The 14,293-nt window shown below is 47.5% G+C and overlaps 1 protein-coding gene across 2 annotated transcripts in view; it reads left to right on the forward strand.

Moving 5' to 3' along the window:
• Window positions 1-14,293, forward strand: part of sm (heterogeneous nuclear ribonucleoprotein L) — a 240,406-nt gene that overhangs the window by 33,975 nt on the left and 192,138 nt on the right. For both annotated transcript variants that reach the window (XM_011140892.3, XM_011140899.3), the window contains exon 3: window positions 2,083-2,152. In XM_011140892.3, coding sequence (XP_011139194.1) covers window positions 2,083-2,152 — 70 coding nt within the window. The remainder of the gene's footprint in view (window positions 1-2,082; window positions 2,153-14,293) is intronic.

The raw sequence follows: 14,293 nt of genomic DNA on the forward strand, positions 1-14,293 counted from the left end.
AAGAAATGACACGCTGAAAATTCTTTCATGTCATTTCCAAATAAAAAGATATCTGTATGAAATAATATTTTAGATCGCATGAGCATACTTGTAAAATGTTTCGGAAAAGAAACATAAAATGAATATCATAAGATCATAAAGTATCGCAAGGTGACAAGACATAAAGTAGTGTTAAAGAGAAAAGTTGCATGTCACGTTAATTTTACAACTATTTATTGACTGCTAAGAAAAGGACAGTTTCTATAGCATTTTACAAATATGTTCAAGTGATCTGAAGTGTTTTTTCAATGCAAACATCTTTATATTTGGAATTGACACCCAAAAGTTGTTTCGTTAAAACTTGATAATGCAAATCATATTAGGTACAATGAATAAGATCCCGACAAGGACCTGATCAACTGAACCATATTATATCATACACTAGGTTGGTACATTAAGGTCCTAATGTGGACCCAATCATTATAACCTTATAAAGGTCTTCCTTACTCATTTGTCGTTAGGACATTATAAGGACTGACTTACTTAGGATTACCTTTCATTCACCCTATTAGGTCCTTATCAATGTCAAGTGAACCTGATCAAAATTTCTAGTCGGGCTCGGCTTGCGAGTTTTCCTCGTGAGTAAACCCGCGCGCGTGCACGTATTTTTACGGCATCCCGTATCTACGGCGAATCGCATCATCATCCGGAAAGTCAATACAAATAAGCTCGGTTGATGATCGCGAGCGCGCGAGGTAATTGAATTTGCATCGACCCGCGCGCGCGCGCGATTAGGTATGGCTGTGTGCCACTCAGCCGTAGACCATCATCGGCCACCCGGGCGACACGCACTTGCACCCCGCGAGAGGAAAAATTGCGCGGCGATTGATTTTTATGCTGGATGCGAGTCACGAAGGAAAGATGTATACACCGATATCAAGCGTGAAAAATGTATCGCGTCGTCGTTCATCATCAGTGCCGGCTGTTGCCGGCCGCCGCGGCCGTCCCGCTGTATAACACGTGAGCACGTCAAATCTCGCGTGAAGATTACTTCGTTTCGCTTTTCCCTAGTTTCCCCCGAGCCGGGGAGATGAGGTGGGCCGGGGAGATGATGCGAGATACCCTACTTTTGACGTAATAACTCTCCGCGATGCACGTGTAATCCACGTTGCTCGTACTCCGTATATAAACACAGTTTACACAGAGTACATCTTCATATTCGCTCGCGTATACTCGAAGTGTATATACTCCTCTCTCTCTCTCTCTCCCTCCCCCTCTCTCTCTCTCTCTCCCTCTTCCTCTCTCTCTCTCTCTCTCTCTCTCTCTCTCTCTCTCTCTCCTCCCCTCTTCCCTTCTCTATCTCTTTTTTTCTTTGTATACAACATGCGCTTTAAATGAAAAGATAGCACGGGGGGGGGGGGATTTTAGTGTTCGTCCATCTCTCGCGCAGATGCGGCTTCTCACGACGCGCTACTTACGGAGCTCTTCGATCCTTTCGCGAAAGTCGCCCGCGGCAATGCGCGAAATGATTTGGCTCGCTAATACATCGAGAGAGGGGGATGTCGCAACAATACGCAACGTCGAGAATGTATGCGCGAGACGAGCGCTTGACGCTGCGCGAGCACAATGTCCGGCTGATATATAGGCGATGTTTATTAATGGAACTTGCGCGCGCGAGTGCAGTTTAAGTGAGGGAGGGACTGCTTTTTTTTTGCAATCTCTGCCCGGGGAAACGAAAGCAGAGATAATATTTCTAGTTGCACACCGGGACGCCGGGACGGAAGGTAGGGGTGCGCGCAATCAATGCAATTTTACGCGGCGTCAGCAAACACTCACAGTGCGCGCGCGCGCGCCCGGCCGAATCGACGAAGAATTATTATTCACAGTATTCAGTTCCCGCCAACTCGGCGATAATCGAGCCTCCAGCTATCCTGCTATCAGGCTCTCGTAATTGAAGTTTTAAATAATTGGAGCTCGTCCCGCCGAAGGGACCGGCAGCGATCCAAAGAAAGTCTCGATTTTATCGGCCACGCGCGTGCGCGCGATATCTCACAGCTTTAATGAAGCTGTTCCAATTGTAACACGCACTAATTATTGTTTCAGAGAAGACAATAACAAGCCGAACCACGTACTACTCTTCACAATTATCAATCCAGTATACCCCATCACTGTGGTGAGTCTTTTTTACACTATCTCTCCGTTTGGCGGATCCGTTTCTCCCCCCGTTCGAATCGTGTCGCGCCCCGACACGTTCGTCGAGGAAGAAAACGTCTATCGGACAATCGAAACACCGAAAACGGAAATTGAGTTTAAGAGACGGCAGAGGAAGAGACAGTAGCGCACACGTGCGCGCATGCTTTCCCTTTGTTCTCATCACATTTGTGCAAACACCGCGGGGAGAGCGGATGACGAGGGGAGGGTGGTGGCGGCGAAGTGGAGCGATCGGGGCGGGAAAAGTAGCGCAATTCCGTAGCGCGAACTATAACGGGAATTGAAAATATTGAAGCCAAAGCCACGGAGAACAAAAGTTGGCAGCACGTCAGCCTCGTAGATTTCACAGGCCGTCGCACTGCATTTTATTTCTGTTTTGCGCCAATAATAGATGAGCTTTGAGCTCTCCCGTCGTTTCTCTCCCTCTCTCTCTCCCTCTCACTCACTCACTCACTCACTCACTCACTCACTCACTCGCTCACTCACTCACTCACTCACTCGTTCGCTCGTTCGCTCGCTCCTCTCTTCTCCCGGCGGCTGGCCGTCCGATCGGTCGGTTGGCCGGTCAGGTCGATGTCATTCGACATTGTTTGCACTGCTTCTGTTCGCGAGTGCTCGCATAGCTATCCGGTCACACCGAAGCAGCACGTTTTCTTGCGTCTCGCCGCGATCGCGCCGCTAATTAAAGAGCTTCCGAGCCGAGCGCGGGCTTCACGCTCGCGCGACGCGGCCGAAGGTGCTAACGATACCTCGCTGTCGTCGAAATGCACCGGCTTTTGGAACTTCTTTCGTTCGCCCGAGATACCCGCGACGGCAGAATCAGGGTGGTAATTGGGTTCATGTCGTCGGAGGATAGTCGAGTACGAACAATCTCGCGAGTGGACGCTCGTACGATCGAACAATCTTCCAAGCGTACGTTGACACGCATCGTTGCACACGAGCTGCCTTTTTAAGGGCACTTTTTAAGGGAGAGTCAGATTGCTGAAAAATCGTGCTTGTTTTTGGTAATGATTTTGTGACGAACTGAATAAATGTGCAAGAATGAAAATTTTAGATATATTTATGCAACATATGAAGAGTAGAAAAATTTTGTTTATTAACAAATACTCGTATAAATATACGATATATATAGCTGAAATATACTCTCCTTTTTTTTCTTCAAGTTATCGTTTTTGCAGTGATATCTCGGCTGTCGGTGGTCCGATCAGAATTTTAGCTAGAAATCTTGAGGAGGCTTATCATTATCGGGTGAACCACTAGAAAAAAAAATCGAACAAAATGAACAAAATCATTAGCTATTATTAGGAAAAAATTCAAATTTTTCAGTTCTTTTACAATCAAAAAATTAATATCTCGAAATGAAATATTTTGACAGAGTTGTCCATGGCTCACCTGAGAGCCGCATGATCACATATTATTGCTTTAAAATATCAAATCGATACGAAGCTCAGTTTTGGAGAAATCACTGCGAAAAGTTGAACGGTAAAATTTCGAGAAAAACGTGTTTAAAATTTAAATAGACGTATACTTATATATGAGTATTTGTTTAAAAACAAAATTGTTCTACTCTTCATATGTTGTATAAATATATGTAAAATTTTCATTCTTGCACATTTATTCAGTTTGTCACAAAATCATTACCAAAAACAAGCACGATTTTTCAGTAATCTGACCCTCCAGTCCCCTTAATAATCGGGGAAATTTAACAGCGAGGGAAACACACATATTTTATGGCGGCACAGAAAGGGTATCGCCGTTGATACGGACGGACGATTGCGGAAAATACTGTGCAATTGCGCCGGCTTCACAAACGGCGATATTTTATCCCGTGTTCTATAAATAAATATATATAAATTTTATAAATATATATTATAAATAATGTATGTGACGTCATGCCGTGCCCGCGCGAGACTCTGGCTGTCATTGCTCGCGCAAATTGCGGCGTCGGTCTCGTTACCGTGCGGCAAAAACCAGGTAGAATTCTACCATGTACACAAGCACACCCGTTAATTTCGACCGTATCTGAAACGCGACTTCATATTCCATTAAGGGCTCATCTTCTCAATTTAATTAAAAGCTCATCTAGCTAGAGCTTCTCTTCGGAGGTTTAAGCTCTCTCGGGCACGCTCTTAGCTTTTTCTGTCTTTGTTTTCGCTTCCTTCTCTTACCTCTCCACCTTCTCTTCCTCCACCTCCTCCTTCTCTCCCGGTGACGTAATTATATACCTAAGGATTTGCAATTCCATCGGCTTGATACCCGCAGAACTAACATGTCCCCCTCATCTCTGTTGCTCGGCTGGGGTTAAATCAATCGCGACTATAATTGAGCCACTCGCAAAATCAACCCGCTCTGTGTGATCCGCGTTTATTCATCGTGATAATTCAATCCGCTTTCGCCGCGCGCGTCTTGCATATTATCCTCTTTCTTTTCTCTTCCTTTTATCCTCCCGCCGCGCCGCCCGCGCCGCCCCCTCTCCACCGCGCCAAGGTCTGTATATTTAATCGGCGAACGCGTCGATCGATATTTCATTTTATTCGAAAACATACCGTCGATTCGATTTCCGGCCTTTCATCCGCCGGGCAAACATTTATTCAGCGTGGACGTTCCACGACGGAGGTGCGTAACTCGCCGGTGAGATCCGTTGACGCTGCTTTTTTGTACGCGCCATTTCGGAGGAAAGGGGCCGGTAAATTTACGAAATCTCCATTTCGCGACGCGAAATGGAAATCAATAAGGCGGGAGGCGATCGCGGCCGCATATGGAAGCGGCGTGTGTATTATCTATCGGTGGTAACGGTTGACGCTCGCACAGCTGATGGAGGTGCGTAGTCGATGTAAATCTAGTTAACACGGCAGAGCTGGCAATGTTTCCCCCGACGCGTGGTCGGCGTTACAAGCGAGTTCGCTTTTACGAGGTGCGGAGCAAATTGAACTTAATATCAAGTTTATTGGAGAACTTCCCGGATAGAGCGCGCGCCCGATCCGCGACGTATATACGAGATCGCCAAACGAGATGTATATTTACCTCATCGCGACGTTTATTAATGCGCTATATCATCGAACAGCATCGCTCCGTTGACTCATGCGACACGGTAGTGACCAGGCGAGTCGAGATTCCGGTGGCGCATCGACGGGTGGGTGGATCATGCGAATTGCGTCGAGCTGCGAGAAAGCGCGGCGACGGTAAAAAACATCCTTTGAGTAATTCGCACATAAAGACGATGAATCAATCTTTCTTTCCTCTGGCTCGCGCGAGTCGCGCTCGTCGTCTCTCTCTCGCGACGTTTCTGTCGCGAAATGTCGCGTGGCATCAACGCGAAAGCGAGATAACAGTGTGTGATACGTCTAAAGACCGTATCACACACTGGCGACTCGCGACTGCGGCTGCGGCTGCGATTACGATTGCGATTGCGATTCTTCCTCGAGCAATCAGAAAGCAGCGACTCACGGCTGTCGTTTGGACGGCTTTCTTCTGATTGGTTGAGGAAGATTCGCAATTGCAATCGCAGCCGCAGTCGCGACTCGCTAGTGTGATACGGTCTTAACGACGGCTGGCGAAATCGCATCGTCGACCTGACGTCGGCTGAAACGTCTCAGATAAGACACCGGCTCGATCTATCTATCTCTCTCGCGCCTCGAGAGATCGTCCGCTAATTATTTACGCAGCTTTACAAGCGTTACTCGATTATGCTGCGGCCTCGTTAATTATTCCTAACGAAGGCTCGTTTGCAGATGAGGCTCGTAATTGTAACTGCAATCTCGCCTGCCTGCCCCCCCCCCTCTCACCTCTCTCTTTCTCTTTCCCTCTCTCTCGCGCGCGCGGGGCCCGACACCACCCGCGATCGTAAGACGAGAACTCCGCCGCCGTCGCAGCTTGCATCAATCACGGAGACGCGATGTTAATTCGGGTTATTGCGATACCAGATACAATATTGCGTCGCTACGCCACGCGGTTGCCAATATTTCGCGCTCCGGGCGACGGTGGCGGCGCGAGAAAATGCACCTCGTGCGCCTAGTTTATCACGACGCACGTGTGCGCGTCGCGAGCAGACGAACGTCGAGGCCGGCTTGCGAGTCGCGTTGCAACGCAGCCGCGACGAATATCAGTCACCGGCGGATTCTTGCGTGCAACTTGCTCGTGTGAATTTTGCTCGTTCATCTGGCTGTGTGTACGACGGCATCGAATGTCCTTTGGAAGTGACTTCCGGTCGCTCGATAAGTTTGTGGAGATTTTCGTGAACAACTCTCGAAGCCAACCCCGCCACGGTTAGGTGCAACTTTGTTTTTTCTTCTCTCTCTCTCTCTCTCTCTCTCTCTCTCTCGCTCCCTCCCTCTCTCCCTCTCTCTCTCTCGCTCCCTCTCTCTCTCCCTCCCTCTCTCCCTCCCTCCCTACCTCTCTCCCTCTCTCTCTCTATCTATCTCTCTCTCTCTCTCTCTCTCTCTCTCGATGATGATGATGATGATGATGATGATGATGATGAATCGTCGAAGAAGAAGATCGGTGTATTATCGAATAAAGTTACGCCGGATTATGAAAGTGTCACAGGCGCCTGGAAACAGGCGCTCTTCGCAAAAATCGAACAAACCGACGCGCGTTTTTTACTCGCGTTCGATCGTTGCGACATTCCCGAGGAAAATTCTCAGCGGTGGAAAGTAGCGAATTCCGAGTTTCCTCTCGAAATTACCGGTACACGTAAATTCGCTTTCCCGTCGAGCTGAGACTTTCCGACTGCGCGCTACGGGTGCATCGCGTTTTCATCCGTCGAAATTTTCTTGTCTTCTTTGCTTTTAATCCGACGAGGTAGGGCGAACGCGAATTCGCGCGGTAGGGCGGCTTATCTCAGGATGCTATTCGTGTAACACTAGATGCTAGAAGAGTCTTTTTTATCGCGCTCCTTTCTCTCTCTCTCTCTCTCTCTCTCTCAAGGCTGGCCGATAAAAAGCAGCACGCAGGGAGGGACGTAGCTTAAAGCGCGCCGCTCGGTCGTGAATAACTTAATATCGCAGCTCGCGACCGCGATGGCAGTCGTATATTCCGAGATGTTGCTGCGTCGAATGGTGCGCGGGAGGAGCCGGCCGGGCGTGGACATTGACCTTACAGAATGGACACAAACGCTTTGTGCGCGCGCGGAATCGGGCTACACGTGCTCGGATCCGTAAATCCGAGCGCGCGCGGTATCGGCCTTTAAATAGAGCCGGCGCCGTGTGTACGCGAAGTGCATTGCGATTTACGTCGGGATTTGGAATAACGGTAATGACCGTGCGAATAAACCGACCGCTCGGCTAAATCGACCTGTAACGGTTCTATTAGGATGTACGGTGTTAACGATTGAGCGTGAGCCACGCATTTAAACGCACCGGAGAGATCTATCGGCGAGATACGCGAACGGGTGCGCGGTCGGCTGAATTATCGTGCATTTTTTGCGTAACGTTTCTCTCTTCGAAATATATTTGGCTGAATTATCGTGAATTTTTTGCTAAAGTTTCGTTGAACGTGCGTTTGGTTAAGTAACGGTGAATTTTTCTGTTCGGTCAAATACGTTGGGTTATAAATTCTCTTTACGAATTTTCCGGCAATTTTTTACTTAACGCATGCCCGCTTGAATTATAATAAATTGTTATATTATATTATGATAATAAATATTTTTCGTATATTTCGACCGCGTAAACTCTTTTTACCGACGTTTCGTTGAACGTACTTTTGGTTTGAATCATCGTGAACTTTCCGCTAACGTTTCTCGCTCGCGAAGAGCGCTCAACGCGTGAAATAGAAATTTAGGCGCGATCCAAGACAACCGGACGACACTTGATCAACTAAACGTAGCATTGCCCGTACATAAATATATTTATACATCGTGGTTATACAACACACAGGTGGACAGTTTCGAATGTCAAAAGTGCAATACAATCGGGTTGGTCATATCCAATCTTTCATCCATCATTTTGATGCGAAACGCGCATCGGGGAGATAAAGAAGGGTCGAACGGGTATTTTCGGTTGTAGCAAAAGTGCGCTCGACTGCGGAAATCGGAATGTTTAAACAGACTAGTTAGATGTAACGTTTTCGCAAGGGGAGAGGATTTCACAGTCATCGTTATTTTACTCCGCTGCCGGATATTAAATTTCAACAATAGTTTGCAGTTTCGTTAATTTCATATATATATATATATATATATACCAACGCACGTGCGCGTTCCATGTCACTTGCTTTGAGTGGCGCATATATATGTATGTATAATATACGTATATACTCGTATACAAATATATATATATATATATATGTATTCGTTTACATTTAGCAACTTGTTACACGGAATGTAGAAATAAATTTTCGCACGCTTTGACTTTGGCAATAACACGCAACGATCATGTGCTACAGCCCGCTGGATTTAGATTGATGAAGCGGTTATTTCAAGACTCCCACCATTCCGACCGAACCTAGCCCGGAATTCGTAACGCGATCTCAACACGTGTTTCCGCACGTCTAACGAGCTGCTCGCAGGATCGCTGAAATTCGGGAATCGCCGCGGTCCGCGCGAGAACGAGACGGGAGAAGAAGAAGTGTATATAATGGATCGCGCGAACGAAGCATCGCGTGAATCGCCATTTTGCGATCGATCCTGTCTCCTGTAACGAACCGATCGGTTTCGCGGAAATGAGTGCGACGATAATGAAGCGGCGGGAGTTCTTTAACAAAAAATTTCGGACGCTCGGCAGTGAGATTCGAGGGAATGGATTAATCGCAATATCTGCGTCGTTATTGAGTTTGGCAACGCGGCAATATATAACGGCGACGGCTTTGTCGATATAATTATAACATTTTCGGAGGTAAATCGAGGTAAACTGTTCGACGTATCTTCGGCGGTCGGATGGATTTAATTACGCGTAAACCACATGTCGGTGTAGCTTGGCCGAATTAATTTGCGTTTCACCGTCATTGTGCCGTTTCGTTTATTCCCGCCGGCACGGGGGCGCACGACTCATAAAAAAATGCCGCGTTGGGAACAGTAAAATTGTCTACTGACGAAGTGCGCTATAAAACAGAGAGAGGTAACCAATCCTTTTCCGACGCGCGAGAAATATGACATTTTTATAGCGAACCATCGGGGCTTCAAAAACCTATTCGCTTTCGAGGAGTAAGAAGACAGGGGGAGAGAGCATATATTGTAGTCGAAAAAAGCGGAAATATTCAAAAACGGGCCGCTGCTGTAAAATTTGGAAATAATACCAGCGAGTCCACACCTCTCTATTCACCCAAACATTTTCTTTTTTCTTCCCGGATATAAAATGTTTTGTTAAAGGAAATGCGAAAAGAATCACGATCGCACTGGGTCTCAAAACTTTGATTTGAATACCTTCGTTTTTTATGCATTTCGGAACAAATGCGTATGTATAAATAGGCTCTTGCAATGTATACATCCAAGTGAGAGAGAAATCATGGCCCGCGTGAGAAATCATGGAGCGCGGATGATCTCGTTTTTAAGCTCCGAAAATGCTCCAGAAACAGATTCCCCCTCTCTCTCTCTCTCTCTCTCTCTCTCCCCCCTTTCTTCTTTTGGATCATCGTTTCGAATTGCATCCGAAAGGAGAAAAGGTCCGAACCATTTTGAAATTCACTGTACACAGCATCTCTATTTCCTTCTCTCCTCCTCTCTTGGGTTCTATCGCTCATGAAATCAGATCATAAATACGTATCGCGCATGTGATAATAACTCGGAGATGGATCAGAGTTAACTCTAGGGTCGGCTGCTCGAATTCTCCCCGGAGACGGGCCGTCGGGGTGCGAAAGGGGGGGGGGGGGGGAGACGGCAACTTTTCGGCACTTTGTCACCCTGCCGAGCTTCGGTGCGACAGCTCGGCACGCGTTACTGCCTCGCCGCAACGCGGGAAGTTACTTCGACCCCGACACGTCCTCTGCCGATCGAAGGGAGAAGGAAGCGGTGGAGCGAAGGAGAGGCACGGGGGAGTTATCCTTCCGTGGCGACATTTATGCAGCTCACGCGTAATTTGCAGCTTGTCGTCACGGTTGTCTCGTACGTCCGCGCGGTCTCTCGCGCTCTCCCTGTCTGGATAATCCTCGGTAAATAAACTCCATGCTCCTCTCTCCCTTCCTCTTCCCCTCATCCACTCGCTCTCTCTCTCTCTCTCTCTCTCTCTCTCTCTCTCTCTCTCTCTCTCTCTCTCTCTCTCTCTCTCTCTCTCTCTCTCTCTCTCTCTCTCTCTCTCTCCCTCTCTCTCTCCCTCTCTCTCTCCCTCCCTCTCTCCCTCTCTCTCCCTCCCTCTCTCCCTGTCGGTCCGAAGTCACATAACTCGAGATGGAGTCGTCCTCCTCCCTCGCGAGAGACGACGCGAAGCGAAATTATATTCCCATACGGGGCGGCGCGCGAAGTTCCGCGCCGGTTTCGTTGCCCGACACGCGAACGTCTAACGTATTTAATGTCCGCGACCTACTTCCCTTGTCTCCGGAGAGGGAAAGAGAGAGAGAGAGAGAGAGAGAGAGAGAGAGAGAGAGAGAGAGAGAGAGGTGGAGGGAGCGAGCTCGCCAAGAGATCGCTATCTCCCGTGTATTCGCTTCCAATTCGGAAACTAACTCGCATTCGAAACTTCCGTAAGAGCGGATGCGAGTGCAGCCCGTGCCGGAATATCGGCTTATCGTCGTCTCTTTTTTCCTCCCTGTCACTCCCGCCCCTTGTCCCTTTCTCATCCTCGCTCTTTTCCTTTCTCTCTTCCTCGCTCTCTCTCTCTCTCTCTTTGCCTCAATCACCGTGGCATCAGACGCGCGAGAACTTTTCTTCGTTTAACGGCGAATTAACCGAGTTTCCGGACAACATAGCGGCGAGAGAGAAAAAAGAGGGAGAGGATGAGAGATAAAGGAAGCATTGTCAAACTGGAATGGATGCAAAATTCACGGCGCTTGTGCTCGCCTCGGGGATATTGGAAACTCCGAGAGCGCGTCGCGTCGCGCAGCTTGATGCCTCGTGTTTTCCCTATTTTCCTCCCTTTTTCTTTCACACACTCTCTCTCTCTCTCTCTCTCTCTCTCTCTCTCTCTCTCTCTCTCTCTCTCTCTCTCTCTCTCACCGCCTCAGTCCCTCCCTCCATTTCCCGCTCTCGGGAAGAACAAAATTGTAGTTTACTCGAACCGCGCCCATTGCAAATTCGGGAGTAGCCGTGGCGCGGAGAGGGCGTCGAAAAATCGCGTATGAATGGGTATTGTCGGAGCGCGCGCGCGCGATTCTCTCTCTCTCTCTCCCTCTCCCTCTCCCTTTCTCGTATCTCAGTGTCTGTCGGCGCAAAGTTCTTTTTCTCTGTTTTCCGTCGGCAACTGGGTGGCGACGGGCACATTGTTGCGCGTATATAATGCGGATTTATCCCCTCTGTCATTATTTCGAGCCGGCTGTTCGTCACATCGTCCGCGGACGATTAATCGCGATATTTCGCGCGCGCGCGCGCGCGCCGCCCGACGTCGTCGGCCTCTCAAAATAATGCCGCATTCTGCGATTGTGTGAGAATAACCCGCCGCACGCGCGCGCACATGTCAAAGTAATCTAGCGCGTTCTTCCGAGAAATGTTGTCGTTACGCGCTGCCGTCGCCGCGACTCGCGTCTAGGAATGTCTGGCCGTCGCGTCGCGACGGGGTCCTCCGGCTCTGGGATATGCGATGGCAATTAAGCGCGGGTCACGGAACAAATTGGAATTATGGATAAAGCCGAGTGAAGTGCGCAGCAGCGCGGGGCTTTAATCACACGTGCGCGCCCGTGTCGTTCAAAGGAACGTGCGACGCGCACTCGTCGTGTGCGATTTAAATGGAAATCCGATCCATGGCGATCCAGTTTCTGCGAGAGAGCGGGTAACATTATCGCGTCCAGTTTCGATAACCGTTCCTACATCGGCCATTGAATACTCTCGGAGACTTATGTGCTCTCGCGCGACACGATTGTGCAGCGCGCGTTATCGGATCGTTGGCTGCGTTTAACCGCGCGTTTTCATTTCGTCGGTTAACATTTGCTCCGGATCGCGTTTCATCGGCCCGACACGGTTGAGTCATAAACCAGTTTCGGTCCATCTTTATCGAGTTGCTGGAAGGCGCGAAAATCACTTCCGCCTCGCCCGCGCGTGCCCCGGAAGATCGCGGGGAAAAGAACGTTTATCGCGCGCGCGCGCGCGGTGCCTCGTGAATGAAATATTTTAAGCATGCGGACTCGATTCTCTCTTGTTCTTCTCTCATTCCGCAGAATTATCTTCTTTTTATACTCGGAAGTGGATTAAGTAAAATCATTTTTCTTTTGTTTCATTTCCAACTCCCTGTTCGCCCGTCGCTTGACATCGCCACGTGAAAAAGGGAGATTGCGACTGCGATTCTCTTTAGTCCGTTTTTCGGAATTTCGGCATTTCGGAAGTTAATTTCCTCCGTAGTACTCAAAGATAAAGAAAGACGCAAAGAGAAATACGCTCATTATACACTCGCTCGCGCGAGAGCCGCAAAAGCGCCGCACTTTGCGCGATTTGCTCGCTCGTCCCAGCGCCGCCGCCGGTGAATTCACATCGAGCCGAAAACAACACAACAGCTCGGCTTCGATGAGCGCTATGCACGGGTCCGGCATTTAATTTGAAAATTCAATTAACGCCCTGAAAGGATTTGCGCGGTTGCTGTAGTGGCGACGGCGCGGTTTCTCAGCGCGCGGTAAATCTAACACTCCGGGCGCGCATTTGCACAGTCCAAGATACGACAACTAATTTTGGCCATTGTATTCTGCCCGCACGACGCGATAATGGCTATTCTAAGATTGTCCGTTGATGCTCGCGCGAAATTCCTGAGAGTGGCTGTTATCCCAAACTTTCCAGCTGCGACGACGCGTCGCGACCTTTAAGAGGGGAACCTAATTTAAGACGCTGGTTTCAGGTGTTTTTTGGGAATTTTTTTACAAGAAACCATTCATCCGATTTTATTCAAACTTTAATACATGTTTAGATCCTTCCTTAAACTTGTAGAAAATTATTTTTTCATTACAAAATTATAAAGTTTAATCATCTTTATTTATTACTGAGTGTGCTGCCGCGCGTCCGCTCTTGTTTCATTGTGTACACTCTCACACTTGTAAAACTGATCTGAAACAGACAAGACAAGAAAAATTTTAATTTGTATACTTTTTCATCCTAAATGAACTAAGAAAATTAAAGAAATATGCAAAAATGGAGATTCTGTGCAACTTTAAAGTCAAGGTACCGATTTTTACGCTAAAATTTCAGCTTTTTTATGCAAAAAAATATTGTTTAAATAAGTTTTTTTCAATTTTTTTTAGTTCATCGACGATGGTTAGGTATTAGCTAACTAAATTTTCTTGACCGAAGTCAATCGGTCAAATAGTTTTTTCTCTATCGTGTACACAAATTTGGAGAAACACATTTTCGGGAAAACGCGTTTAAAGTTTTAGGTGCAAAAAAGTAATAGTTATTTGCAACTTACAGTTATCTGAGGCTAATCAGCTATTCCGGCGCCATATAATAATCCCTTTTCTTGCTCGTAAAATTCATTTTGCTGCAAATGATAAGATCTACGCCTCTCTCGAGCCTCCTTGATTGCGTTATGTCGGCGACGCTCCTCCCTCGTGATGCGCCGTGAGTCGTTAAAATAGGCGAAATTTTTACACTCCGGGCCAATATTAATATCTAACGCAGTCATAATTTTTTAAATTGATGTATAGCCTTCATTAAAAATGCCCGCAGCGATATAAGTAGCAATTTCTATTATTTTTGCGCCGGAATTCAAATGTTTCGCCACTAAACGCCAGATAGTTGAGTTCAAAATTCCAAAAATCTATGTATGTGTGTTGTGGATTATAAATCACATTGTCACTATTTGACGTACTCAGTTTTCTCACAGTAGCACTCGATTCGCCTTCTTCATTCCCTTGACTACTTCGCGTAAATCTATTTCCATAAAATTTTCTTTTCGATGGTCTCGACGATCGATATGTCTTTCCAATCTTTCCTTTTGGGCACATTTTAGAGAAACGTCTTTGCTAATTGAAGATCAGAGCTCTACTGAAAAGGAGCGCCTCGAATTCCAGCACTATCTCTTCCCAAGCCCCTTTGTTATCTTCG

This window comes from Harpegnathos saltator, unplaced genomic scaffold (assembly GCF_003227715.2).
Source record: "Harpegnathos saltator strain DR-91 unplaced genomic scaffold, Hsal_v8.6 scaffold16, whole genome shotgun sequence".
Taxonomy (NCBI): Eukaryota; Metazoa; Arthropoda; class Insecta; order Hymenoptera; family Formicidae; genus Harpegnathos; species Harpegnathos saltator.